The following is a 27,233-nucleotide window of genomic DNA, read 5'->3' as shown; positions in this document are numbered from 1 at the left end:
TTTCTTATTATTTTATCGTATTTACATGAGTTCCCTATATTAAAATAACACTGGATTTAAAAAAGGTTTAAAATAAAAAAGACTTTTAGGGGTTGCTCAAGACCCAAGAAAATTTAAAGGGTCCCTAATATTATTCAAAATTTTTTTTCTAAAAATGTATCGCGAATATAATAGCATGAAATTAAATTATATAAAATAATAATCATTTGTTTTAGCCTCGTCTATCAAAAATATTACAAAAAACTACAGATTAGGATTTGGGACATTTGTTGATAAAAATATTGTTCCATTCATCCAACCTGAATATCCGTATGTTTTTTTATATGAAAATTTTTTTTCATTTAGTTAATTAAAAAACTTAAAATGATTTTTTTTTTTAATTTTCAATGTTAATGAAGACTTATTTATTATTATTATTTTTTTTCATTAAGTTAAATTTCTCTTTTTATTATTTATTTTAAGAAATTTTCCATGTAATGTTATTAAACTATCGAACTGCCGTGGAGTGTTTTCATATGATCATTTTTTTGACTTCAGCCAGGATGGTACTCAGTTTCAGGTAAGAAATATTATTATCATGTTCATTTCTATTTATTTACATTTTAAGAATAAATCATTTCTGTATTGAATCTTGAAATATTCTCTCTATATAAGGCTTTTATTAAATTAATGTGTCTGGCTAAACTGTTGACACTACTTCTCAATTTTTAAATTACATTTAATTTGAGGAAATTAAAAAACAAAAGAAAATTGATGACAAAAATGGATAATAATACAAACCTAATACTAAAATAGTTGTTACTACTACAATCAATATTTCAAAAAACAATTGAAAATATATTCAAATAATTTAGAAAATGGAGTGGTCTGGAAGCCTAATTTTTATATGAATTATTTAGTAGTATTTTAAGTTTCTTGCACATACAGTCCTTACAATTTCAAGATATATAATAATGAAAATTTAGATTTTTAGATTTCAAAGTAACAATTATAAACTTTTTACCTAATTTTAGATAAATTAAAAAGAAAAAAGAAAAGAAAATATGATGCAGTGTTTAATTGTTTATAACTTAATATGTTCAACTGAATACGCTGAAATTTTGAAAATTTCAGCATTTTCAGTTGAATTTTTTCAGTATTTCAATTATTTGTAAATATAATTTTTTCAAAAATTATGCAAAGTTTCTATAACATGATTTTCTGCATTCTTTTTTAAAGCAGTTGGACACTGTTATAACAAAAAAGCTGGTCTGGCTTCGCATGTCTGTTTTAAAATAAGTGTAGTAAATGTATAAAATGAAAGTAAAATATTGTTATAGCTATTCAAGTAATAATTTCTATTTAGTAACTATTCAATATAATAATAATACTATTATATTATTATAATATTTATATTACTGTATTATAGTATACTATAGTACTATTATATTGTTATATAATAATAATAATATTATGTAATTATATAATAATAATGTTATAATATATATTGTTATATATATTATAAAGTTTATTCATGTATGAGGAATACCTGCTGATGCATGATTTTTTTGCTGCAAAAGTCTTTTTAGTATCTTATAACTTTAAATTTTTAGTTGATGTATGTACTGAAAGCCCCTGCAGGTGGCTCTTTCAATATTTTGTCGTCAATGTGCATTTAATGCAACCTTTTTATATTTATGTATGTATATAAAGAAAATAAACTAAAATATCATTTAATAGTGGCATTGTAATACAGCAGTTTATAAATGATCTTTATTTTTTACTAAGTTGATCAAAGTATATTATAATAGTTTAAATAAAAAACTGTTCTATTGATAGAATCTGATTGCTAAATCAAGTTATTTTAAAAAATATATATAAATAATTGATTAAAATGATATCAAGATTTTTTTTCTTCATCACATTTTGACTGGAACTGTAGCAATTTTAGATTATAATAGCCTTAGCTGTTTATTATAAAAAATTTATTTATAAAACATTAAATTATGTTTTTATTAATTAAATTAAACTTAACCATAAAAATTTTTAAATAAAAAAAAGCTCAAGGGTTTATCAAATAAATGAGAGTTTGTTTTTTGTGTATCTATTAACACAAGCCATGGCATCATACCTCTCAGATTTTTTTTACTCTTTAAAAGTTTAATTTTGAAAAATTAAGTTACTCTTGCAAGTTAAAATTAAATCTGAATTTTCTGGTTATCTTAGAAGTATAAAAATAGACCAAAAAATTACTTGCCATATTTGCGTTTTGAAATTGATTTTAGGGACAGGATTGGTATGATCACACACTAACTTTGATAGGAGTGTTGTGATCATATACTAGCTTAGACCGGAATGGCGTGATCACGCACTATTCTTGACCGCACATTTTTTGACATTTTGGCCACATGTGTTCAGATGTTTTGACAATTAAGGACTTTAGGTGATTTACTATTCTCATTTAATTTAAATAAAATGTGCCTCTGCAAACAATCATTATAAGCAGTTTGTCACTTTATTTAAAAGTGTTTCACATAAAAAATTCAAGAAGTATTATGAAAAAAGTTTCCTATTGTAATTTTAAAGTAACTTGAAAATAAAAAGTATAAAGTAAAAAATAAATAACTTTAAAATAAAAATTATTTTAAAGTAAAAAAGTTAAGGTAACTAAAAAAATATTTAAAAATTTAAATATTTGTTTAAAAGATTTATTTTAAAAACTTTTTTTTTTTTTAATATCTTTGCTTCCATCAAGGCTGCAACCACTATTAAAGTTGGAAGTTACTGTAAGAGAAAAGATGGCATTTATAAAGCAGGATAATGATTAACAGATGACTTAAATTGCAAATTATATGAATCAGGAAAGCATGATGAAGGAAGCAAATTTCAAAGTACTGATGTTTGATTAAAAAAAAAAAAAGATGAATAAGATTTTTTGGAGCACTTAGAAACCTTCACAGTAAAAGGATGAAACTTAATTGAATGACAAGTAACACAAGAATGAATTTTAGTAGATGGCACAAGAGAAACTAGCTCTTTAAAGCAGTGCCCATTATAGTATTTATAAAAAAGAGTCCTGATTAAGAAAGTGGCGAGCACGAAAAAGAAATGCAGCCCTAACAGATGCTAATTTTACAATCAATTTGATATATAATTTCCAAGAAAGATCAGAAGAGTTAATTCTAGAAGATGAAAGGTAGATGACTCAAGTACATTACCGTTCATAAGTATGGGAAGATATAGATTGTGATAACGATTAGCTGAAAAAATTGAGTTTTATTTGAGTTAAAGTTCACCAGCCACTGAGAGCCCCATGCTGTAGCAGAAGTGGCCCCTCCAAGCAATCAGAGAGTGTTGGCTTCTTATTAATTCCATCTTAGATGTGAGAATTTCTGTAAATTAAAAAAGTATAGGGCCAAAGATAGAACTTTGAGGAACCCCTGAAATTACAGGATATGAAGAACAGTGCTAACCTAAAACCGTTTTAAGTTAAATTTTAAGTTTTTAGGCTTAAAACTGTTTTAAGAGTGCTGTCCATTGAGGACAACTTTTATTCTATGATTGGTAAGGTAGGATTCAATAATCCTAATGATGTTACCTGATACACCATAAAAAGAAACCTTATGGAGAAGGCCAGCATGCCAAACTTTATCAAAAGCCTTAGGAATATTGAAAGCGATAGCCTTAGCTTCTTTACATCTATCTAATGCAGGACAAAACGTATCAGTTATTACCATTAACAAATCAGCAGTAGAGCAAGGAGATCGAAATTCATATTGATGATAAGAATGTAAGTTATTAGATTCAAGATGAGAGATTAAGTATTTGTTGATTGAAAATTTAAAAACTTTGCTTATGATAGGAAGAAGACTAATGGGACAGTAGTTAGACGAGTCAGATTGCTCTCCATAATTTTTGAAAATAGGGATAACATATGCCACTTTCCAGCAGGCTGGAAAACAAGACTCTGATAAGCACTTGTTAAATAGTTTTAAAAGTATAGACGACAGCTCCGGAGAATATTTCTGCCAGACTAAAACTGGTATGTTGTCTGGACCACAAGCTGTGGAAGAGTCTAAGCAGTAAATCATTTTAGATACAGAAGCTGGAGTGATACGAAGGTCAGACAATAGATTAACCTGTTTGTTGGCTATATCAGGTAGAACGCTACTAGTGGAATCAAAAGATGATATTGATGAGAAATTCTTAGTAAACAATTCAGCTTTGTCTTCAGGTGAGGTGACCAAATCTCGACCATACAAGAGAAGTGGAATAACATAGAAAAATTCATAAAAATATTTACATTCATCATAAAAAATACATGCCTAATTAAATAAAAAAGATTATATATAATATTTTCTGTAATTCTAATAAAATTTTTATTTTAATTAATCATTAGAAGTAGTATCTTACTTAATTTAAAAGTGTTTGCATAATGTAAAAGCATTAAAAAAAATCAACGAATCAAAGTTTTTCCTAACGTAGTTAAAGCAGTTTTTTTCAATTCATTTCATTTTTTTCTTAAGTGTTTAAATTATCAAAATATCTAAGCAGTTATGGTCAAGTCATCAAAAAAAAAATTATATATGTGTGTGATTGCACACTGTTCCTGAACATGTGGTCAGGAATAGCTTGCATTCACACTTGCATTCACAATTGTAAACTATCTTGATGTTACGTTAAATCTAGATAACAACTCATTCCAACCTTACTGCAAACCTGACAACCAACTAAGGTATATCCACATTAACTCTAACCACCCTCCGAGCATAGTTAAAGCAATCCCCTGCAATATCGAACAAAGATTATCTTCCATGTTATTAAACAAAACTACTTTCATGAATTCTACTCCACAATATGAAGAAGCTCTTAAAAAATCAGTACATAACCCAAAGCTTATCTACCAACCACAACAAATCCAAGCACAAAAAAAACATCGCAAACGAAATATAATTTGGTACAACCCTCCGTACATTGTAAATGTCCAAACAAAAATAGGTAACCGTTTTCTGGCTCTTATAGATTTTCATTTTCCACCAGGCCACAAGCTTCATAAGATATTTAATCGAAATTCTATCAAGATTAGTTACAGCTGCATGCCTAACCTGAAATCAATAATCAACTCACACAATCATAAAATATTGCACAACAACAAGCAAATAGAAACCGAGCAATGTAACTGTGTAAATAAATCAATTTGTCCATTAAACAAACAGTGTTTGTTCAACAATATTGTTTACCAAGCTACAATTAATAATGAAGGTAACAAAAAAGTATATTTTGGTATTAGTCACACATCATTTAAATTAAGATACGCTAATCATCTAAAATCCTTTGCTTCAGTTAAATACAGAAACGACACTGAACTTTCAAAGGAAGTATGGAGCTTGAAAGATCAAAACATAAAACCTATCTTAACGTGGAGAATAATTAAACGTTGCAGACCCTATAATCTTACAACAAAAATATGCCACCTCTGTCTCCATGAAAAATATGTAATTTTATCACATAGTGGAACAAATTTGCTAAACAAAAAGAATGAAATTGTATCTCAGTGTCGACATTCAAAGAAATTCTTGCTCTCTTTATTTGACACAGAAGACTAGTAAACTATAACGGCTTCTTGTTTTGTTTTTACTCAGATTTGTTTATCACGTCTGAATCCGTTCTACGTTATTTAATATTAAGTTTTTTAAACGGTTTTTTGACGTTTTTTGTTTGTATTCACGGCTGATGATTGCCTTCGGGCATGAAACTTTAGGTCCCACTATTTAGTTGTTTTTATTCATTTAATTACAGAAAGTATAAATTGCTCTATTATTTGATAATATTGAGCACTGTCATACGAACAAGAGTTTTTGTATTTTACACCGCAATACTAACCTCACTTATATATATATATATATATATATATATATATATATATATATATATATATATATATATATATATATATATATATATATATATATATATATATATATATATATACATATATACATATATATATATATATATATATATATATATATATGTATATATATATATGTATATATATGTATGTATATATATGTATATATATGTATGTATATATGTATATATATATGTATATATATATATATATATATATGTATACATATATATATATATATATACATATATATATATACATATATATATATATATATATATATATATATATATATATATATATATATATATATATATAAATATATATATACATATATATATATATATATTTATATATATATATATATATATATATATATATATATATATATATATATATATATATATATATATATATTAAGTTTGGCAATAAATTGCCGCCCTCACTTCTCCCAATTTCAAGGGCTAATATATATATTATTGATTTTTTTTTTTCCTTTTCCTTTACTAATTGTATTAAAACAACCAAGTTTTTTTGCTGCTAAATATTAACAAAGTTTTGCTTAAATTTATTTTACTTTTTTACTTTAACTGAATTTATTCCTTTTGTAAACAATAAGTATATTTTACATTATTATCATTTAATACTTTGTAACAATATGTGCCTTTTTTAAAGATTAATTACTTTCTTTATTTAAGCACTCAAAAAATATCATTAGACTTATTTAAGTATCGTCAAACCAAAAAAATTTTAGCTTACCGTAAATAGCATAACCCTACGCAAAGTTGCTATATGTGTTGTGTGTGTTGCTATATGTAAAATAACACTTTATAAAGTCTATTTTTAAGCATATTTATATAGGCTATTTTTCTAAATATTTTCTAGAATTCTGTTGCAGCTCAAAACATTTCTGGCACCTTAAATGTACCACAGGGTCTTTTTGATGCTTTGATGCAAACAACTGTTTGTGAACAGGTAAAAATAAATTTTTAATTAAATAAAGTAAAGCGTTTCTTTTGATGATAGTACTGATGATTCTGATGATGTTGATGGTCATAATCCTGTTGATAATGACGTTGCTCATCCATGATAATGATGATGATGATGTTGATGATCATAATGATAATGAAGTTAATTATCATAATGATGATGACCATGATGATAAAGGTTGCAGTTACATATTCATAAGTTGTTTGAAGACACGGATATAAGTATTTTCCGCTGGTATATATTTTTTATTTGTTTAGAAAATCATCAGCTATTTAAGATTTACCCTCTTTAGGACAGCTGTTCTTATTTTATTGGGAAGCTCAGAATATTCAGTTATGCTACTAGACATTTAGATATTTAGTAAATAAAGAGTTTAAACATTTTTTATCTGAAGCGGTTACACTAATAAATTTGGAGTTGTTACTAATTTAAAAAAAGACAATACACAATTTTTTAGTTATTTTTATGATACATGTTATTAATTTATCAAATTTATTTAAATAAATTATGTCAGTTTATTATTTTAAAAACAATGTTTTTTTAGTTTTATATCTAGAACTTTTTTTTTATAAAAAGAATGCCTGGCTAAACCAAAATCCTAAGTGGATTTAATGTAAACTTCACTGCACGTATCCCTATTGAATAGATGTATGTACACTCTGCTGCACCTACATTTATATTAGTATATATGTACACTGCTGCGTCTATGGCTATATAAATTGATTTGTGTACTCTTTGACTTTGGTCACTGGGTTGCAAAAAAAAATTGTTTCAATATAAATGTGTTAAATATTGAACTATCTACAAGTTTCTAACAGTATTTTATTAGTATTAACAGTTAGGCTTATCAAACTATAGATAAAGATTGGTCATTTTATAGGAACTCAATTGGAGAGACAAAAATACTTGCAGAAAAATTATTGTCATAGTAACAGATGCTGCACCTAAAGTTGGAGGGGATGGCAAGGTAAATAATAAATAGCTATAAACTATCAATTAACCAGCTGTTATATAATCATATACATGTATAAAATTTTTTATCATATTTATTATATATGATATAAAATGAGCTGTTATTATATATATATATATATATATATATATATATATATATATATATATATATATATATATATATATATATATATATATATATATAACAACATGTGTATATATATATATATATATACATGTTGTTATATATATATATATATATATATATATATATATATATATATATATATATATATATATATATATATATATATATATATATATATATATATATATATATATATATATTATAACAGCTCATTTTATATCATATATAATAAATATGATAAAAAATTTTATACATGTATATGATTATATAACAGCTGGTTAATTGATAGTTTATATGTTGTTATATATATATATATATATATATATATATATATATATATATATATATATATATATATATATATATATATATATATATATATATATATATATATATATATATATATATATATATATAACAGCATGTTCTAATGTGTTTGTCTAATGTGTTTGTCTGTTGTTCTAATGTGTTTGTCTGTTTTTTTGTATTTGTATTGATTATACTCCTTGAAAAACTTTTTTTATGAATAGTTTATTTATTTTTTTTGGTTTTTATTGCTCAGTCTAGTTGATTCAGTCTTCATTTATTTACTTAAAGCAATACAATATTTTAGTACATATAAAAAATGTTTCCAAAAATGGTTATATGATTGTTCCATATGCATCAAAAAAGATTAGTGGCAAAAATTTTGTTAGTTGTTTGCAAACACTTAAGTGCTTTATAACTTCTGATTAATATAACTTTTTGTGAAAGTAAATAACATTTTAAAAAGCATAGAAATATCTATTAATAACTTTTATGTCATCACATAAGTAATAAATGATTGTTGTTATTTATTAATTAATAGATTGGTGGTTTATGGAAAGTGAATGATGCAAAATGCCATATGACAAAGGCAACAAGTAGCAGTCAGTCAATCTTGCTAGAATATTCTGCATATGATATCTATGTAAGATTTTTTTATTTTTATTTTTTATATTAAAATGATATACTTTGTCATATACATATATCAGTTGCTGTTATATCTTGATATCTTGAGTGGACTTTGAATCTGGTGATATCACTTTTTAAGGTAAGTATATTGAAAAAAGGGACAAACAAATCAGGTTTCTTCTTGTTATGGCAGTATAATAGATTTATTTAACACATTTTTGTTTGCATGTAAAACAGCAACAAGAACATCGACTATAGCGTCTTTCTTTTTAATAAAAAAACTTTTTTTTTAAAAAAGAACTTCTAAGATAACTTGGTAATCTGCTTTTATTAATAGAGTTTTTATTAAACTATTTAATATATATTTATACTATTATATTTATTTTTAAACTGAAATGCAGCAAAAAAGTTTTATGATGGCAAATTAAAAAAGGGAAAACCCAAGCTTGTGCATAACTTAAATTGTTTAAATAAAAACAAAAATTAAAAAAAAATTTTTACAAAAGAATTTAATATTGGGTTAGGAAATCTAAGAACAAAGATCTGTTTTTTTTGCATAACACAAAAAGATTTGATAAAAAAAAACAACATAAAAGTAAAGACAGGTGAATATTCTATATATTGTTTAAGACTTATTAAGAGCAAAAAAGTTTTATTCTCTTATAAAAGAAAAATATAAAAACTTTATTAAAGTATACTTTGATTTTTTTTAAAATGTAAATCCACCTTCTCAAGGCTGAGACTACAGATGATGAGGCTAATTAATTGTGGTTATGACCCTCTCTCAACTCTATAACTCGGAAACACAAACCCTGGTGCGGAGAAACAAGTTAAGTGTGGTTCTACCGCATATACAGCAAAATCAACCAATATCAAAATGGGTTTTTTTTTCTTGACAAATGGCTTTACAATATAACATTTGTTTGACATGATGAAACAGCTTAAAATATAGAAAACATATTTCTTTACACATAGTTGGAAACTCAGAGTGGAAAGGGGTCTATCCATTTATAATTATATATTTTTTATAATTTATTTATGCTTCTATATAGTTTATTTAATTTAATGACATCACTTTGAGTCAGGTTGCAGGGTTTCATAACTCTGGTTTTGCATTTTTAATTATTATATAATTATAGTTTTAATTAGTATATATTTTCAAGTATTTTAATAATTTGACTTTCATGATAGACTTATAGTTATAGATTACTTTGTTTAATTAATATTTTGTTTAAGTAATACTAAAGTTTTTTTGTCAATGTGCATTGTAAAAGGAATTTTTTTCTTGAATTTTATGCAATTAGGATTACCCATCCGTATTTCAGTTGAACCAAAAGTTAAAAGAGTATCAAGTTGTGCCAATTATTGCTGTTACTTCTGATGTTATAGGTCAATATCAGGTTAGTACTTTTTTTCAGGTTAGTCAGATAAAAAAAACTTAAGACAAGATGTTATCTTCTTAAACCAGGTAAACAAATGACAAAAGAAGGAGGCATAGATAGGAATAATAAGTGATTTCGATAGTGAAGTGTGTCTAGAAAGGTATCAATGCTTCAAGTAAAGTATTTTACTTAAGCATAACATAAAAAGATAATTTATTGAGTCCCAGAATGTAGGAACATAACAGTTTAAAAAGTGGAGACTAAATACTAAATATAATAAAGTTAAGAAAGACAATACTTACTGTTTTGTATACTTTACATTTTCAGTATTTATAAGTAAAATTAAAAACAAATTTTTAAAACCCAACGCTTTTATATGTTGTTGAAACGCAAATTTTGCAATCAATTTTTTCTAATATTACTAATTTATTTTATTAATATTCAGCTGAATGTGTGTGAAAAAAAAAATTCAAGAAAAGGTGGGTCTTGATCCACAGACATACCGTTTACGAAGTCAACGTCTTATCCAAATAAGCTAAATGCACGTTTAAGTTGGTAACAAATATTATGGTCATCTTAATAATTATTATTCTTCCTTATATATAAAAAATAAACTTAAATAAAATTAACTAAATTAATTGACTTATTGCAAAACTAATTATTGAATATTGTATTGTAATCAAGCAAGAGTATGTATGCAAAATTTGAAGAAAATCTATCATCAGGAAGTGACTCAAAAATTGATTGCAAGATTTGATACAATTTGTTTGACGAGGAGTTAATACAAGCATTGGGAAAAAAGCTACAAAATTGGGAACTTTCTAACATGTGCAAGCATAGAAATATAGATATTAAAATAATTACAATGATTTCAATGCAGTTAAATTGTTTGTTTTTTCTTAGTAATACTATTTACTTTATTTTGCTTTTAGGATATTGCTAATGTATGGAAAGATCTTGGCACAGTTATTGCTGAATTAAAATCAGATTCTTCAAATATTGTGGAACTAATAAAGAACAATTACAATGTATATTTTATTATCTCTTAGCATAAATATAATTTTGTTAAATATTAATTTAATAAAGTATTGATTTTAATATTTTTAATTTTATAATACTTTAATAATATAATATTAATTTAGTTATTTTCACACTGTAGATATTAAACAGGGTTCCCACTCCTCCTTAAAAACCTTAAATATCCTTAAAAAAATATCCTCCTTAAAAGTCCTTAAATAACCTTTAAAAGTTAAAATTTGAAAGCTCTCCTTAATTTCTCCTTCGCAACTAAATCTCCTCAAATATTAGGAAAGTATCCTTAAATTTCCTTAAAATTCTTACTTTTAGCCTCAGTTTTAATAGTGGTAACCCTGTAAAAGCTACTTTTTTACAGTGGCTTTCAAAAATACAAGGTCACTTGAATTTTTTTTTATGGCTGTTATAATGATCTCTTAATTTATTTTAAAATTATAAATAGTTAAAATACTTTTTTAATTTTTAAGTTCATTTAATAATTAGCTTTGTAACACTTAATGGTAAATTAAAGCAACCCTATTGGTTACTTATTAATTAAAAGAGATACTTCAATTGGTAAATTCTTGGCACACTGGAACAGAAAAACAAAAATCAGTATCACAAGAAGTCAAACAACAAATAGTCAGTCTATCCAAAAATATCACAAAAAGTCAACAAGAAATTCCAAGGTTATGTGGTATTTCACTATAAGAGAAAGATAGGGTTATGTGAGGTTTCACTATAAGGTAAGGGGCGATTTTAAAATTAGCTAACCGAAAACCGCTTTTAAGGGGGACAGATAAAATTAAAAGATATAAGTTGTGCAAGGAACAATTTCATAGGTCAGTAGAAGATTGGGATTTTTAGTGATAAAAAAATCTTTTAAGATTAGTAATAAGGTTGCAAATCAAGATTTATTGTTAAAAGTTTAGCTTCAGAAAAATTTAAGGAATTTTAGATTTTATGTACAAAGAGTACAAGGTGGGGGCAGCTCGATTGGTTTATAGGGATACATTTCTCATATCAAGTAGAAAGGTTTTCAAAATATTTGTACAGGGAGAGTTATCAGTATATTACAAAGAGACCTTGGAAAATAAGCTTTTACAAACAGCTAGATTATTTTTTGGAAGGCGTACATATTTTCCTGCAGGACAGCATAACGGCAAATACTGCGAACTCTGTAAAAGAGTGGTTTTAAAAACAACATTGCTTTTAAAATCTTTACAAAAATTAAATTCAAACATTTTTATTTAAATTCAAAGTGGTGTTTACAAATGTATGAATTCAAAATCAGATTAAGTTTACTCATTTTATGTATATTTAGTATTTATTTTTAATTAAATAATATCAATTGTTGTTAACATTGTAGTGGTAACAAAAATAGATATTCTTATAGATAAAGAGTTATTCTACAAGTTTTAAAAGAGACCATATGAATATACTACATGTTTAAGGCATAACACGTTATTTATACTATTTACAGTATAAAAATATAATATATAAAATACGTTAACATATATTATATATTAGGCAGTGCAGTGTTGCTTAAATAAGATTTTGAAAATATTAAAATTTAAGTTGATAATAATAATAAATAGTAATATATTACAATAAAAATGTACAAAGGAAAAGGAAACCCGTATGAATTGGGCCAAAAATGTAACCTGAGATCTGATAAAAAAAAGAAATAATTTAATTTTAAATCAGGAAGAAAAAATTAGTAATTTAAATAATTAGTGTACTGTTTTTATTTTTGTCTCTTTAAGGTGGTTGTTATTTTTAGCAACAAAATTGGATAAAGCAAAGCAGAAAAGTGAAAATATAAATTACTATATGTTTGTAAAATATATTTGTATAATTTTAATTTCACAAATATTTTTCTAAGTAAGGCATAACACGTTATTTATACTATTTACAGTATAAAAATATAATATATAAAATGGAGTTTGATGTTGTTAGTAACACTAAACTAAAGAATGTTCTTGCAAAGTTAGACAAACAGTATTCTGGCCTGAAGAAAAATGAAAAAAAAAGCTCTGTTATTATTTAGCGAACCAGAAAAAACTTGAAATTTTCTTTAAAACAGTCTTTTGGGTCAGTATACCAGATTTGAAAAACGTATAGACAAAAAATTAGATATAAAAAAAGACCCAACAAAGATAAGCTTGAGGATTTAAATGACTTAAAACAGATCATATTATTAAAATATGATGTTCATTTCACCTAAAAAAATTATTTTTTCAAAATCTTATTCAAATTTGGACAAGCAATCGTGATTTTAAGAAGATTTTTTTTAAAAAAAGAATATTCGTTCTGGATTTTCTTGCTACAAACATTTATATTTTATGATACCGCAATATTTATCATTTTTACCTTATTATTTAATGGAAATATGTCTTAGTCAACAAAATATCATACAGATGCTATAATATTTTAAAATTGCCTTAACTACACCATGATGGTGTTCTAATTTTTTTGGAGTTAGTTTAAACATATTTGCTTCAAACCTAGACGGTTTGAGTTTTTAAATTCCAAATATATATATATATATATATATATATATATATATATATATATATATATATATATATATATATATATATATATATATATATATATATATATATATATATATATATATATATATACATACACATTAGGGCTGTTCATGTGAACACAGGAAAAAAAAATTTTTCTCGGATTTGAATGCATAGTTGTTTATTTTGTGCCATTTGACATAGTAATTGACTGTGGAAAAATTCTTTCCAATCAGATAATGTTTAGAGGGTGCTCAATGACCATAAAGTTTTACGAAAAACGTCAAAAACGTGTAAAAAGTTCCAAAGTTCCAAAAATTTCTAGAACCTGGTTAGTTAGATTTTTTCCACTGAAATATTGTCTGATTGCGTGCTATATAGATTAATTAAAGTGCAGCAGATTAACTGTCATCAGGGCACCAGACTAAAAAATGTCTGCTAGTGTTTAAAACAACTGTGTTTATATCATTTTGTTAAAATTTGTATTCATAATTTTAATACTATTATTTAACTCAATTTAGAATTTGTTCAAACAGAATAAAAAGGTTTACAAGTATAAATATTATTTTTATTTGGAATTTCAGTTTGACAACAAATGTATTAATATTTTGATAGTACCTAACCTTAGTAACCTATTACAGAAAACTAGCATGGTAGTCTGGTAGTGTATTGTTTGTTATTAAGTGCAGATAATAATTTCTAATTTGAAAATATTTATTTAATTTCTTTAGTAATAATTATTATAATATATTGCTGCAGCTGCATAAACCAACAACTGAATGATAAGTTTGTATAATATGGTATTGAGTTTTGATTTTCTCATAATATTTCAGTTATCATTGAAATGGCAGCATCATCTCGTGTTGTTATCTCTACACGACTTCAAACCAAAATCTTTTTAATCGGACAACCAGAGCCAAATTTTCCAGATAAAGTTCTTCCCTTAACATCTGATGTTTTAAAAACATTTTTTTATCATCTTAATTCAACCAAAAAGTCAGTGCCTGAAAGTCTTAAAACAACTGTTGATAAACTGATTATTATTTGGAATAAAGCCCGTATTCCGACAGCATTTCATCGGAATGTAGTCTTAAAGTTGAAAACTTTAGTCCAAGAATTTAAATTAATAAAAAAAAAAAAATCCAGATTGTCAGATTCTCAGAAATCGAGAGAGAAATCATTTACAGACACCATTGGCCTACTTTTTGACATTGCCCACAAGGATGCTGAAACCATGATCAGAATTGAAGAAGATAAAGAATTTTTATTGGATCAGAGATGTCAGAGAAAAATGGTGATGTTTGGAGAGGACAAAGAACTTTCAAAATTAGAAGAAAGAAATGAAGCAAGGAAACAAGCAGAGAGAGAACGAAAGCTAAAAGAAGAGCAAAGACAATCTGGTGCGAGTGCAATAGTTCCTGTTATTGAACCTTTACATGACGAAAGTTATAGTGATGACAACAATAACGATGCTGTTGATAATGACAAAATGGTTGATAGAGATTTTGAGATAGAAATCCCTGTTTATTACAGACAACAAGTCAGTAAAGCAAGTTCTTCAGGGTCAGCTGAATCAAGTTTAGCAAGTACTCCAAAACGACAATGTATCTTAGATACAATTCTTGACTCGCCTGATGTTTCATCAACATTAGACAGAATTAATCTATCTGACACAAAATTTACTATACTAGCAGTAGCAATTGCAAGGGCTGGTGGACAGAACCTCGATGATGGATCATTGTCACGTTCTACAGTCCGTAGAAAACGAACCTATCATCGATCAAATATTGAAGCCACTGTTCGAACTGAATTCTGAGATTTGGACAAACCACCATTAATTGTTCACTGGGATGGCAAACTGATGATAGATCGTACAAATTCTGCAGCCCCTAAAGCAAATGTTGACCGGCTATCTGTAGGTGTGACAGGTCACAATGTTGACAAATAACTTGGAATAGCAAAACTATCAGCTGGAACTGGAGAAGCCCAAGCAAAAGCAGTTATTCATCTGCTTAATTTCTGGGTCATAATTGGTGATGTTATTGGAATGAGTTTTGATACTACAGCCTCTAACACTGGCTCAAAAAATGGTGCATGTGTAGTTCTAGAGAAACATAAAGGTAGAAATTTGTTATATTTCGCTTGCAGACACCATGTTCATGAGATCATAGTAGCAGGAGTGTTTGAATCACTATTTGGACCATCATCTGGTCCCAACATACCTCTTTTCCAGAGATTTCAGCAATATTGGCCCAAAGTTAATCAAGGAAATTTTAAACCTCTGGATGACATTCGAATGAAAATACCCCTGGTGCAAGAACTACAAAATGAAGTGATTGCATTCCTCAAAGAAAACCTGCATGTTAAAATGCCAAGGGATGACTACAAAGAAATCATGGATCTCTGTCTGTTAATACTTGGAAAACTGCCTGATCAAGAAGAGAAAAATTATCATTTCAAGATCCCTGGTGCTTATCACATGGCTCGCTGGATGGCCAAGGTTATTTATTGTTTTAAGATTTATTTATTTCGTGAAGAGTTCAAGTTGACCACAAAAGAGGAAAAAAATCTCTGTGAATTTTGCTTATTTGCTAGTCTGGTTTATGTAAAATCTTGGATATCATGCACAAATGCCAGCGATGCTCCAGTTAATGACTTGTTTCTGTTTTAGCAACTTAAGCAGTTTGCAGTTGTGAATAAAACGATTTCCGAAGCAGCAGTCAAGAACTTTCAAAACCATTTGTGGTACCTTTCACCAGAATTGGTCCCACTAGCTTTGTTTTCAAACAAACTTCAAACGGAAGAGAAGCGAAAAATGATTTCCAACATGAAATTTCACGGTGAGAACTGGTCTGAAAGGTTGATCAAATTAAAGAACATTGAAAGTCTAGAGAAGAAATCTCTGGACATGCTGGTGACATCAGTTTCAGCAAGTGCGTTGCGGTCAATGAAGGTTGATATTGATTTTCTGTTCAACAACGATCCAGCTACCTGGAATGATTCCCCAGAATACCAAGAAGGAAAAAATTTAGTATATTCATTGAAAGTAGTAAATGATGCTGCCGAACGATCTGTGGCTTTAATGGCGATGTTTAATGAATCGATTACAAGGAATGAATCTGAAATGCAGAGGTTAATTCAGGTGGTTGAGGATCACAGAAAGCGAGTGCCAGATGCCAGAAAGTGTACTCTGAAGAGTTATAGTCCTCGCTAGCATTAACATTGCACGAACTATAACATTACGATAATTAAATGTTAATTGCTCATATGTTTTTTTGTTTATAATTCGTATTTTAATCAATGACAAAGAGTCAAAAATCCTAGTGTTTTATTTTGGAAAAATTCTGATATAACAAAAACCGCAGAACTTTAGTCGTATTGCAGTATTTTATTTCATTAATTTCTCTGCTAATAAACCAGTCTAAAGTGGATGTGGATTGTAATTTGTATTCAGAATTTAATATTTAGAGATAATTAAAACTGATCAAATCTGAAAAATCTAATTAACCGGGTTTTAGAAATTTGTGGAACTTTGTTACTTTTTCCATGTTTTTCACATTTTTCGTAAAACTTTATGGTCATTGAGCACCCCCTAAACATTATCTGATTGGAAAGATTTTTTGCACAGTTAATTACTATGTCAAATGGCACAAAATAAACAACTATGCAATCAAATCTGAAAAAAAAAATTTTTTTGGACAGCCCTAATACACATGTACTGGGTTTGCAATAAAGAAAATTGCCCAGGGTGTTATTTCACACTATTAAAATTGTAACAAGTTGTCATTAAGCGTTATTATGCATGCTCGCGATGATGTCTGCAAGAGAAATCATGAAATTTAAAAATTAGTGAGGACTGTGCTCATAAAAAGTTTTCTATTTGTTATAAAATTCATTTGGGTAATTTTCTATTTAAATTGCGTTTCCTCGTGTGCTCAGTTAAAATAGTTAAATTAGCTGCAACAACTTCATTATGTTCATTCATTATGTTATGTTCAAAACAGAAAAACGTGTTCTTCATATATAAGTATACATATATATATATATATATATATCAGGCCTTGTTAAGAAGCGTTACGCAGCTCGCATTTTGCTTGCAAAAAGGCGATTTGCCTACGCGCTCAGCAGTTTTGCGCTACGCAAAAACTTATATCTTTTAGAATATTTAAATTATCTTTTGATTATCGTTAACGTGACGTTTATTCAGAAGAAATAAAGTCGTAAGTAAAAGCATTTAACCGCAATTGTAAACTAATAGATTTTTTTGTTAAAGAAACAGTTTGTTTCATTTTTTTTTTATTTTATTAAAAATTAGTTTAAAAAAAAAAAGTGTTTAAGTTTTATCTTAAGGAATTAAATATATTAATTCCTTTTAAATATAAAAATTATTTTTAGTCAATTGTTTAAAAAATACACGATTTATTTTGATGTAAAAATTTTATTAATAACATATTTTGTTTATTGTTAATTCAATAACGTAAAGTTTTAATGACGTTCATTTAATTTATGAAAATAAATTATGATCATGAATATGTTATCGGTAACTGATAAATAACAAAAAAAAAACTCTATTGTTTAAAAACATTATTAAGAGTTCACAAATTAAATAAGAAAAAATTTATTAACAATTGATAAAATAACCAAAAACCAAATGTAAAATCATAAGAAAATAAACAAATATTTTACGTTTCATGAAAAAAATATTTTTTTCAAAATAAAATTTAGTTTATATTTGAAAAAAATGATAAAAATGATATTTTTAATAAGAACTTTGATTTTATTTGTAACTTTTGTTATAGTGAGAAAAAAAAAACTTTTTGTATGATCTTTAACGCTTTAATAAAATATCTTTAATTACAATGCGGTACTTGTAAAGACGCTAGTGACGCAATATAACTTCTAACGATGCAAAATATATTTGCTGAGTTGAGTTACTTAAAAATGCGTTACGCGTTTTCGCTACGCAGCGAAATCTCGTAACAAGGCCTGATATATGTATATATATATATATATATATATATATATATATATATATATATATATATATATTATATATATATATATATATATATATATACATGTATATATATATATACATGTGCGTTTGTGTGTATATATATACATACATATAAATATATATATTCATACACATAAATATATTAGGCTGTTACAGAACATTTAATATAATAATTTATGTGATGTGACAGAAAAAATACTTTAAATATAAATTCCACAATGATGTCATATACTGAAACTGTTATGAATTAAATTCACTTGAAATAAATTATCATGTCTGCAAATTGCAGCGTTTATTATAAAGCCTTTGAGAATCAAGAAAAAATGTAGAAGGTAAGCTTAAATTAAAACGAAAAGTTTTATTGATATGCATTTGTTATTATTATTAGTTTTGATCAAAAAAATTTAGCTCAAACATTTTTTTTAAACATTTTTTTAACATTAACACGACTTATCTCTATACACTTAGGGATCGACTTATCTCTAAACACTTAGGGATCCCTTTAAACAAAAGAAGTAAAATAAAATAAGGGTTTGGAATGTATAATTGTTGGTGTATATATGTGTATATGTATATGTATATGTATATATATATATATATATATATATATATATATATATATATATATATATATATATATATATATATATATATATATATATATATATATATATATATATAGAACCCTTAGATGTTGTCCGAAAGTTTTTTCCATATTTTGTTGACAAAAAGTAAAAATTAAAATGCAAGACCGGAATTTTTTTTTTTTAATAATGATAGACTGCCTGCCCCAACCAAACCCTCAGTCGATGTAGCAGCACTCCCTTGCGGGTCAGGCTATTTGTCAGTCGATGTAGCAGCACTCCCTTGCGAGTCAGGCTATTTGTCAGTCGATGTAGCAGCACTCCCTTGCAAGTCAGGCTATTTGTCAGTCGATGTAGCAGCACTCCCTTGCGAGTCAGGCTATAAGATAGTCGATGTAGCAACACTCCGTGCATGATTTACAGTAAAAAAAATAAAAATAAAAACATTTTATTAAAAAAAATAAAAATAGAAACATTTTATTAAAAAAAATAAAAATAAAAACATTGTTTATATTGTTAAAAACATTCAGAATGTTTTAAAAACATTCAGAATGTTTTAAAAACATTCAGAATGTTTTTAAAAACATTCTGGTCAATTAAATTTGCATTTTTGTGGTGTTTTTATGTAACAATTAATTTGTAATTAAATTAATAGTTTTGACTTTCGCCCAACACGAAAATGTTGGACGAAAGTCAAAAGTAATTAAAAGTGACGTATGTGTTGGCGTAAGAATCACTTTTTTCCTTCCGCTCTTCCCAAAGACAACAAACTATAGATCTATATATATATATATGAATATATATATAAATATATATATATATATATATAAATATATGTATAAATATATATATATATATATATATATATATATATATATATATATATATATATATATATATATATATATATATATATATATAGTTTGTTGTCTATGGGAAGAGCGGAAGGAAAAAAGTGATTCTTACGCCAACACATACGTCACTTTTAATTACTTTTGACTTTCGTCCAACATTTGCGTGTTGGACGAAAGTAAAAACCATTAATTTAATTACAAATAAATCGTTTTTTAAAAAAACCACAAAAACGCAAATTTAATTGACCAGAATGTTTTAAAAACATTCTGAATGTTTTTAACAATATAAACAATGTTTTTATTTTTATTTTTTTTAATAAAATGTTTTTATTTTTAATTTTTTAATAAAATGTTTTTATTTTTATTTTATTTTTACTGTTAATCATGCGCGGAGTGTTGCTACATCGACTATCTTATAGCCTGACTCGCAAGGGAGTGCTGCTACATCGACTGACAAATAGCCTGACTCGCAAGGGAGTGCTGCTACATCGACTGACAAATAGCCTGACCCGCAAGGGAGTGCTGCTACATCTACTATCTTTTAGCCTGACCCGCATAGGAGTGTTGCTACATCGACTGAGGGGTTTGGTTGGGGCAGGCAGTCTATCAGTTAACAAAAAAAAATAATTCCGGTCTTGCATTTTAATTTTTACATTTTGTCAACAAAATATGGAAAAAACTTTCGGACAACATCTACGGGTTGTGTATATATATATATATATATATATATATATATATATATATATATATATATATATATATATATATATATATATATATATATATATATATATATATATACATATATATATATATAAAACCCCTAAATGGTTGTCAGAAAGTTTTTCCGTATTTTGTTGACAAAAAATAAAAAATAAAATGCAAGACCGGAATTTTTTTTTTTTTGTTAATTGATAGACTGCCTGCCCCAACCAAACCCTCTGTCGATGTAGCAGCACTCCCTTTGCGAGTCAGATTATAAGATATTCGATGTAGCAACACTTTGTGCATGGTTTACAGTAAAAAATATAAAAATAAAAGCATTTTATTAAAAAAAATAAAAATAAAAACATTGTTTATATTATTAAAAACATTAAGAATGTTTTAAAAACATTCAGAATGTTTTTTAAAACATTCTGGTCAATTAAATTTGCGTTTTTGCGTTTTTTTAAAAAAAACGATTAATTTGTAATTAAATTAATGGTTTTAACTGACAACACGCAAATGTTGGACAAAAGTCAAAAGTAATTAAAAGTCGCGTATTTGTTGGCATAAGAATCAATTTTTTTCCTTCCGTACTCCCAAATGCAACAATCTCTCTCTCTCTCTCTCTCTCTCTCTCTCTCTCTCTCTCTCTCTCTATATATATATATATATATATATATATATATATATATATATATATATATATATATATATCTATATATATATATATATATATACACACATACATACATATATATAAATAATTTTTTGTTTAAATTTAATTTTTTATAGTTGATTTCCTCAACAGTACGTCTTTCAGACAATTCACCAGATAATTTCATTATTAGTTATGAAGTTAATAGTACCCAGTGTCCTTCAGGATCCGGTAACTTGTGTCCAAATGTTTCTCTTCAACAGCAAGTGGATTTTTTTGTCACTATCACTGCAAAGACCTGTCCTACTGATTTAGCAAGTGCTCCTAATATGTAAGAGGTTTAGAATTTTGGGCGCTTTTTAATCTTTATGTCCAAAAAATTTAAATTGCTAATTTTTTATAGGTTAGCAATAAATATAGCTGGCTTTGGTGTAGTAAATGTGAAAGTTCAATATTTGTGTAACTGCCCTTGTGCTGCTTTTGCTGTTCAAAGTAGTCCTAAATGCTCTAATGGTCATGGAACCTTTGAATGTGGTGTTTGCAAATGCGACTCTGGTTATTATGGCAGTGTATGTCAGTGTGATTCATCCTCAAGTCAATATAATGGCACGTCTAATTGTCAAGCTGATCCTAACAGCAATTCTAGTTTATGTAGTGGTTATGGTTCATGTATTTGTGGACAATGTGTCTGTGTGCCAATAGCGGTAAGTTTTCTTTTCTTTTATATATGTAAATATATATATATTTTAACATTGTGTATATATATTTGTACATATAAATGTTTGTGTGTATATATATATATATATATATATATATATATATATATATATATATATATATATATATATATATATATATATATTTATATATATATATATATATATATATATATATATATATATATATATATATATATATATGTATATATATATGTATATATATATATATATATATATATATATATATATATATATATATATATGTATATATATATATGTATATATATATATATATATATATATATATATATATATATATATATATATATATATATATATATATATATATATATATATATAGAACTCTTATATGTTGTACGAAAGTTTTTTCCATATTTTGTTTTTTATCAATTTTTTTTTTTTATCAACTGATAGACTGCCTGCCCCTGCAAGGGAGTAATGCCTGATGTAGCAGTACTCCCTTGCGGGTCAGGCTAAAAGATAGTAGATGTAGCAGCACTCCGTTGCGAGTCAGGCTATTTGTCAGTCCATATAGCAGCACTCCCTTGCGAGTCAGGCTATAAGATAGTCGATGTAGCAACACTCCGCGCATGATTTACAGTAAAAAAAATAAAAATAAAAACTTTTATTAACAAAATTAAAAATAAAAACATTTTATTAAAAATAAAAACATTTTATTAAAAATAATAAAAACATTGTTTATATTGTTAAAAACATTCGGAATGTTTTAAAAACATTCAAAATGTTTTTAAAAACATTCTGGTCAATTAGATTTGCGTTTTTGTGGTTTTATTAAAAAACGATTAATTTGTAATTAAATTAATGGTTTTGACTTTCGTCCAACACGCAATTGTTGGATGAAAGTCAAAAGTAATTAAAAGTGACGTATGTATTGGCGTAAGAATCATTTTTTTCCTTCTGTGCTTCCCAAATGCAACAAACTATAGAACTATATATATATGTATATATATATATATATATTAGGGTGTCCCATCCACTAACCATGAGCGAGATCTCATCTCGTTCTCGTTTCTCGTGAGAAATGGGACTTCTCGTGAGAAACGAGAAAAAGAAAATTCTCGCGAGAAGTAGAACGAGACTTTAATATTATATTATTTTCCAAATTAAAAATTATTATAATTTACAAAATGCTTAATAATTTGTTTTTTTAATTAATTAATATTTTGACTCCGTGATTTTAATAAATCTAATTAAAAATTTAATTTGTTTTTGACGAAAACAAATTAAATTTTTAATTAGATTTTTAATTAAATTTTTTTTTAAATCTAATTAAAAAATTATAATTAGATTTTAAATATTTTTAATTAGATTTTAAATGCAAAAACTTTTTGTATAAAATGGTGCACTTTCAACCTAATTTCATTACTTTACCAGTGGAATTCAACTTGACACATATTGTTCATATTGAAAAGAAATATTCTTGGCTCATTTCAACGATCAAAAATGTCACCAAGAAAAAACAAAATCTGGAGATATTTTCAAAAAACAAGTGACGGTGCTGAATGCAAGGCGTGCAAAAAGTCTTTGAAAACAAATGATGGAAACACAAGCGGACTTCATCGTCACCTCGAAAAAAAACACAGCCAAGATTACGTTGAGTATTCTGAAAAAACTGACGACTCTCCTCTTCCTCCTCCTAAGACGAAACAGCGAACCATGGTTAAAATGCTTGAAAAAAAGTCCAAATATGACAAAGACAATTCCATTCAAAAACAGTTTGACTCTGCAATGCTGGATTACTTTTGCACTGATCTGGCATCTTTTCAGCAGTCGAAGGAAGAGGTTTCAAGAAATTGTTTGACATTGTAAACCCTAAACTGACCCTTCATCACAGAACCACATATTCAAGAAAGCTTACAATTCGGTCAAGAGAAGTTCAAGCTGGAATGAAGAGCATAATAGTGGAGATTACGCCAAATCTAAAAAGTTCTGCATTTACTTCTGACCTTTGGACTTCTAGAGCTCAGGACAGCTACATCTCTTGGACTTTTCATGCTATTGACAAAAATTGGAGACTACATCACTGGACACCCCATGTCCAACAGTTCCCAGGCAGACACACAGGTATCTTAATTGAAGGAAATCTGGATTCTTTCTTAGAAGAACTAAATTTCCCTGCTGATTTGCCAATGTACTGTGTGAACGACCAGGCAAGAAACATGAAACTTGCAGTGAAATTGTCAAAGCGTCTTGACCAATACTTGTGCAACAATCATATTTTGCAATGTGCAGTTCGAGACTCATTTGGAATGACTGCTGGAATGGATGATGCGTTGCAAACATGCAAAAACTTCTTTAACTCACCAGTCAACAGTTGTAGCTGAGTTGCTTGAATCAGAATCAGAGGCTCAAGGAATCAATTTTAGACAGATACGCCAATCTGTTGACACAAGATGGAATAGTGAACTGGATTGCATGGCTTCTGTTCTACATCTAAAGAGTGCAATTATCAGCTTATGTGCAAATGAAGATATTTTTTCTTCAAAGACCATCAGTGCATCACAGTGGAAATCAATCGAGGGAGCAGTAGAAATTTTGGCACCACTTAAAGGAGCTACAGGAACGTGGTCGGCTGAATCTATTCCAACAATTAACACTGTCGCCGATTCTCTTTATTTAATCCATGACAAAATTGATCAATTTATTGAGACAGATGGAAAAAATGGCTACGGTGTCTTGTATGCAAAAAACTGCTGCATTGAGAAAAGATTTCCTCTTTGTCACACTGGAAACTTATTGAGTGCTGCAGCAAACTACTTAAATCCTGCTTTAAAGAGACTTCACTTGAAGCTCTTCAAAAAATTTCAAACAAAAAAAGAATGGTTAGCCTCACAGGTTAAGGATATGTTGAGTGCCAACCTGTTGCCAGAGTCCTTTCAGCAGATTTGTCCCCTAATTCAAAACTGAAGCGCAAGTTAAATGTCAGACTTGAAGCACAAGAGCCAACATCTGAACTGAATCCTATTTTGAGCGAAATGTGCCAGTATGAATATCTCCCTGATGCCAAAAAAGACTTTCCGATTCTTGATTGGTGGAAATTGCAATCAAATACATTGCCAGAACTCTCTTCATTAGCTAGACAAATTTTAGCTATTCTAACAAGTTCAACTAAATCAGAGAGAATTTTTAGCTCAGGTGGAAATGTCGTCCGATCATCCAGACACAACTTACACCCAGAAAAAGTAGAACAAATCATCTTAATCAGAGAAAACATTGTCTTGTTGGAAAAGTTTGGCAAAAAAATTCTGAATTAATGTTTGAAAAAGTTGTTTACATTTGACAAATGTCATTTGTGTCTATTTGTCAAAACCATGTTTACATTTTTTTTTACTTGGATTTTAATAAATTTGTTTTCAAAAATTGTTAAATTTCTCGTCTCGTCTCGTTCTCAGTCTCACGAGAAGTACTAACTTCTCGTCTCGGTTTGAAAAACCTAGTCTCGCTCATGGTTACCATCCGCCCCCTATATTCTAAAAAAGATCTGTTCATATTCTTAAAACTTGCTTTTGGTTCTCACAAGCAACTCAGTCAAATTTTTTTCAAAATTTTATTGGATTTAGGGGGAGCACAAGACCCTTGAACGCTTACCGGATCCCTAATATTATAAAAAAAAGTTTTTCAAAAGTTCGTCATATTCGGTCTCAAAAGAAGGGAAATTATTGAAAAATATAAAAAATTATTATTTTAGAGTTTATTGCAGAAAAAAGACCTTTATAACTAAAAATGAAAGAAGTGTATTTTCTTGGTAATAGTTCCCAAAAAAATCTTAAATAATAAATTTTTTATAAAATGGTTATTATTGTTGAAATTTTTATATTATTTTGTTTCTTTTGAGACCCAACATGACATACCCTTGAAAAACTTTTTTTTTTATAATATTAGGGATCGGGTAAGTGTTCAAGGATCTTGTGCTCCCCCTAAATCCAATAAAATTTTGGAAAAATTTGACTGAGTTGCTTGTGAGAACCAAAAGCAAGTTTTAAGAATATGAACAGATCTTTTTTAGAATATAGGGGGCGGATAGGACACCCTAATATATATATATATATATATATATATATATATATATATATATATATATATATATATATATATATATATATATATATATTCATATTTTCTATATTTAATTTTTCAGCTTCCTCGCAAAGTGACTGGTAAATTTTGTGAATGTAGAAATTTTGGGTGTGACCTGTTTGAAGGAAAAGAATGTGGAGGTGATACGCGAGGAGCATGTGTTTGCGGACAGTGCATTTGCAACAAAGGCTTTTTAGGAAGTAATTGTGGATCCATAGATTGCAATTACAACTTGCAAGCAAAGTGCACTGTTGATGGAGTAATAATGTTTTTAGTATTATTATTTTATACTATGATTACAGGTTACATTTTTATTTTTTTCATTGGATTGTCTTATGATTTTCGATAATTCTTAATGAACTTTTTTTGACAATATTCTTTTATATGAATGAAAAAATTAATACATTAGTTTATTATTTTTTCTTTTAATTGTTATATACAACATACTAACCAAAGTTTTAATTAAGAGTAAACATTCTAATGATATTGCCTATTTCATCCAATGTTTTATTAATTTACTAAATTGTTTTTTTAGTATATGCAATACAGTATTTTGTATCATATTATGTTGTTTTATAAGAAAAATAATTCTAGCCAAAGATTTTATTGATGATATAAATCATCAGTATCACCTTTATTTGTTGTAAAATGAGTCATTGTTGAGTAGGTTATTGCAAAATACTTTAATTCAAATTAAAACCTAGAGGGGTTTCATTATGAACCAGCTTCCAC

General features: G+C 27.0%; 1 protein-coding gene across 2 annotated transcripts in view; it reads left to right on the top strand.

Annotated features, from left to right (window-relative positions):
- Positions 1 to 27,233, top strand: part of LOC101238114 (integrin beta-PS) — a 44,153-nt gene that overhangs the window by 5,952 nt on the left and 10,968 nt on the right. For both annotated transcript variants that reach the window (XM_065810256.1, XM_065810255.1), the window contains 10 exons: positions 216 to 309; positions 463 to 559; positions 6,776 to 6,865; positions 7,761 to 7,847; positions 8,830 to 8,931; positions 10,220 to 10,315; positions 11,230 to 11,325; positions 21,801 to 21,994; positions 22,067 to 22,367; positions 26,563 to 26,760. In XM_065810256.1, coding sequence (XP_065666328.1) covers positions 216 to 309; positions 463 to 559; positions 6,776 to 6,865; positions 7,761 to 7,847; positions 8,830 to 8,931; positions 10,220 to 10,315; positions 11,230 to 11,325; positions 21,801 to 21,994; positions 22,067 to 22,367; positions 26,563 to 26,760 — 1,355 coding nt within the window. The remainder of the gene's footprint in view (positions 1 to 215; positions 310 to 462; positions 560 to 6,775; positions 6,866 to 7,760; positions 7,848 to 8,829; positions 8,932 to 10,219; positions 10,316 to 11,229; positions 11,326 to 21,800; positions 21,995 to 22,066; positions 22,368 to 26,562; positions 26,761 to 27,233) is intronic.

This window comes from Hydra vulgaris, chromosome 11 (assembly GCF_038396675.1).
Source record: "Hydra vulgaris chromosome 11, alternate assembly HydraT2T_AEP".
Classification (NCBI taxonomy): Eukaryota; Metazoa; Cnidaria; class Hydrozoa; order Anthoathecata; family Hydridae; genus Hydra; species Hydra vulgaris.
The sequence above is the reverse complement of the archived record's forward strand: the minus strand, read 5'-3'. Positions and strand labels throughout refer to the sequence as shown.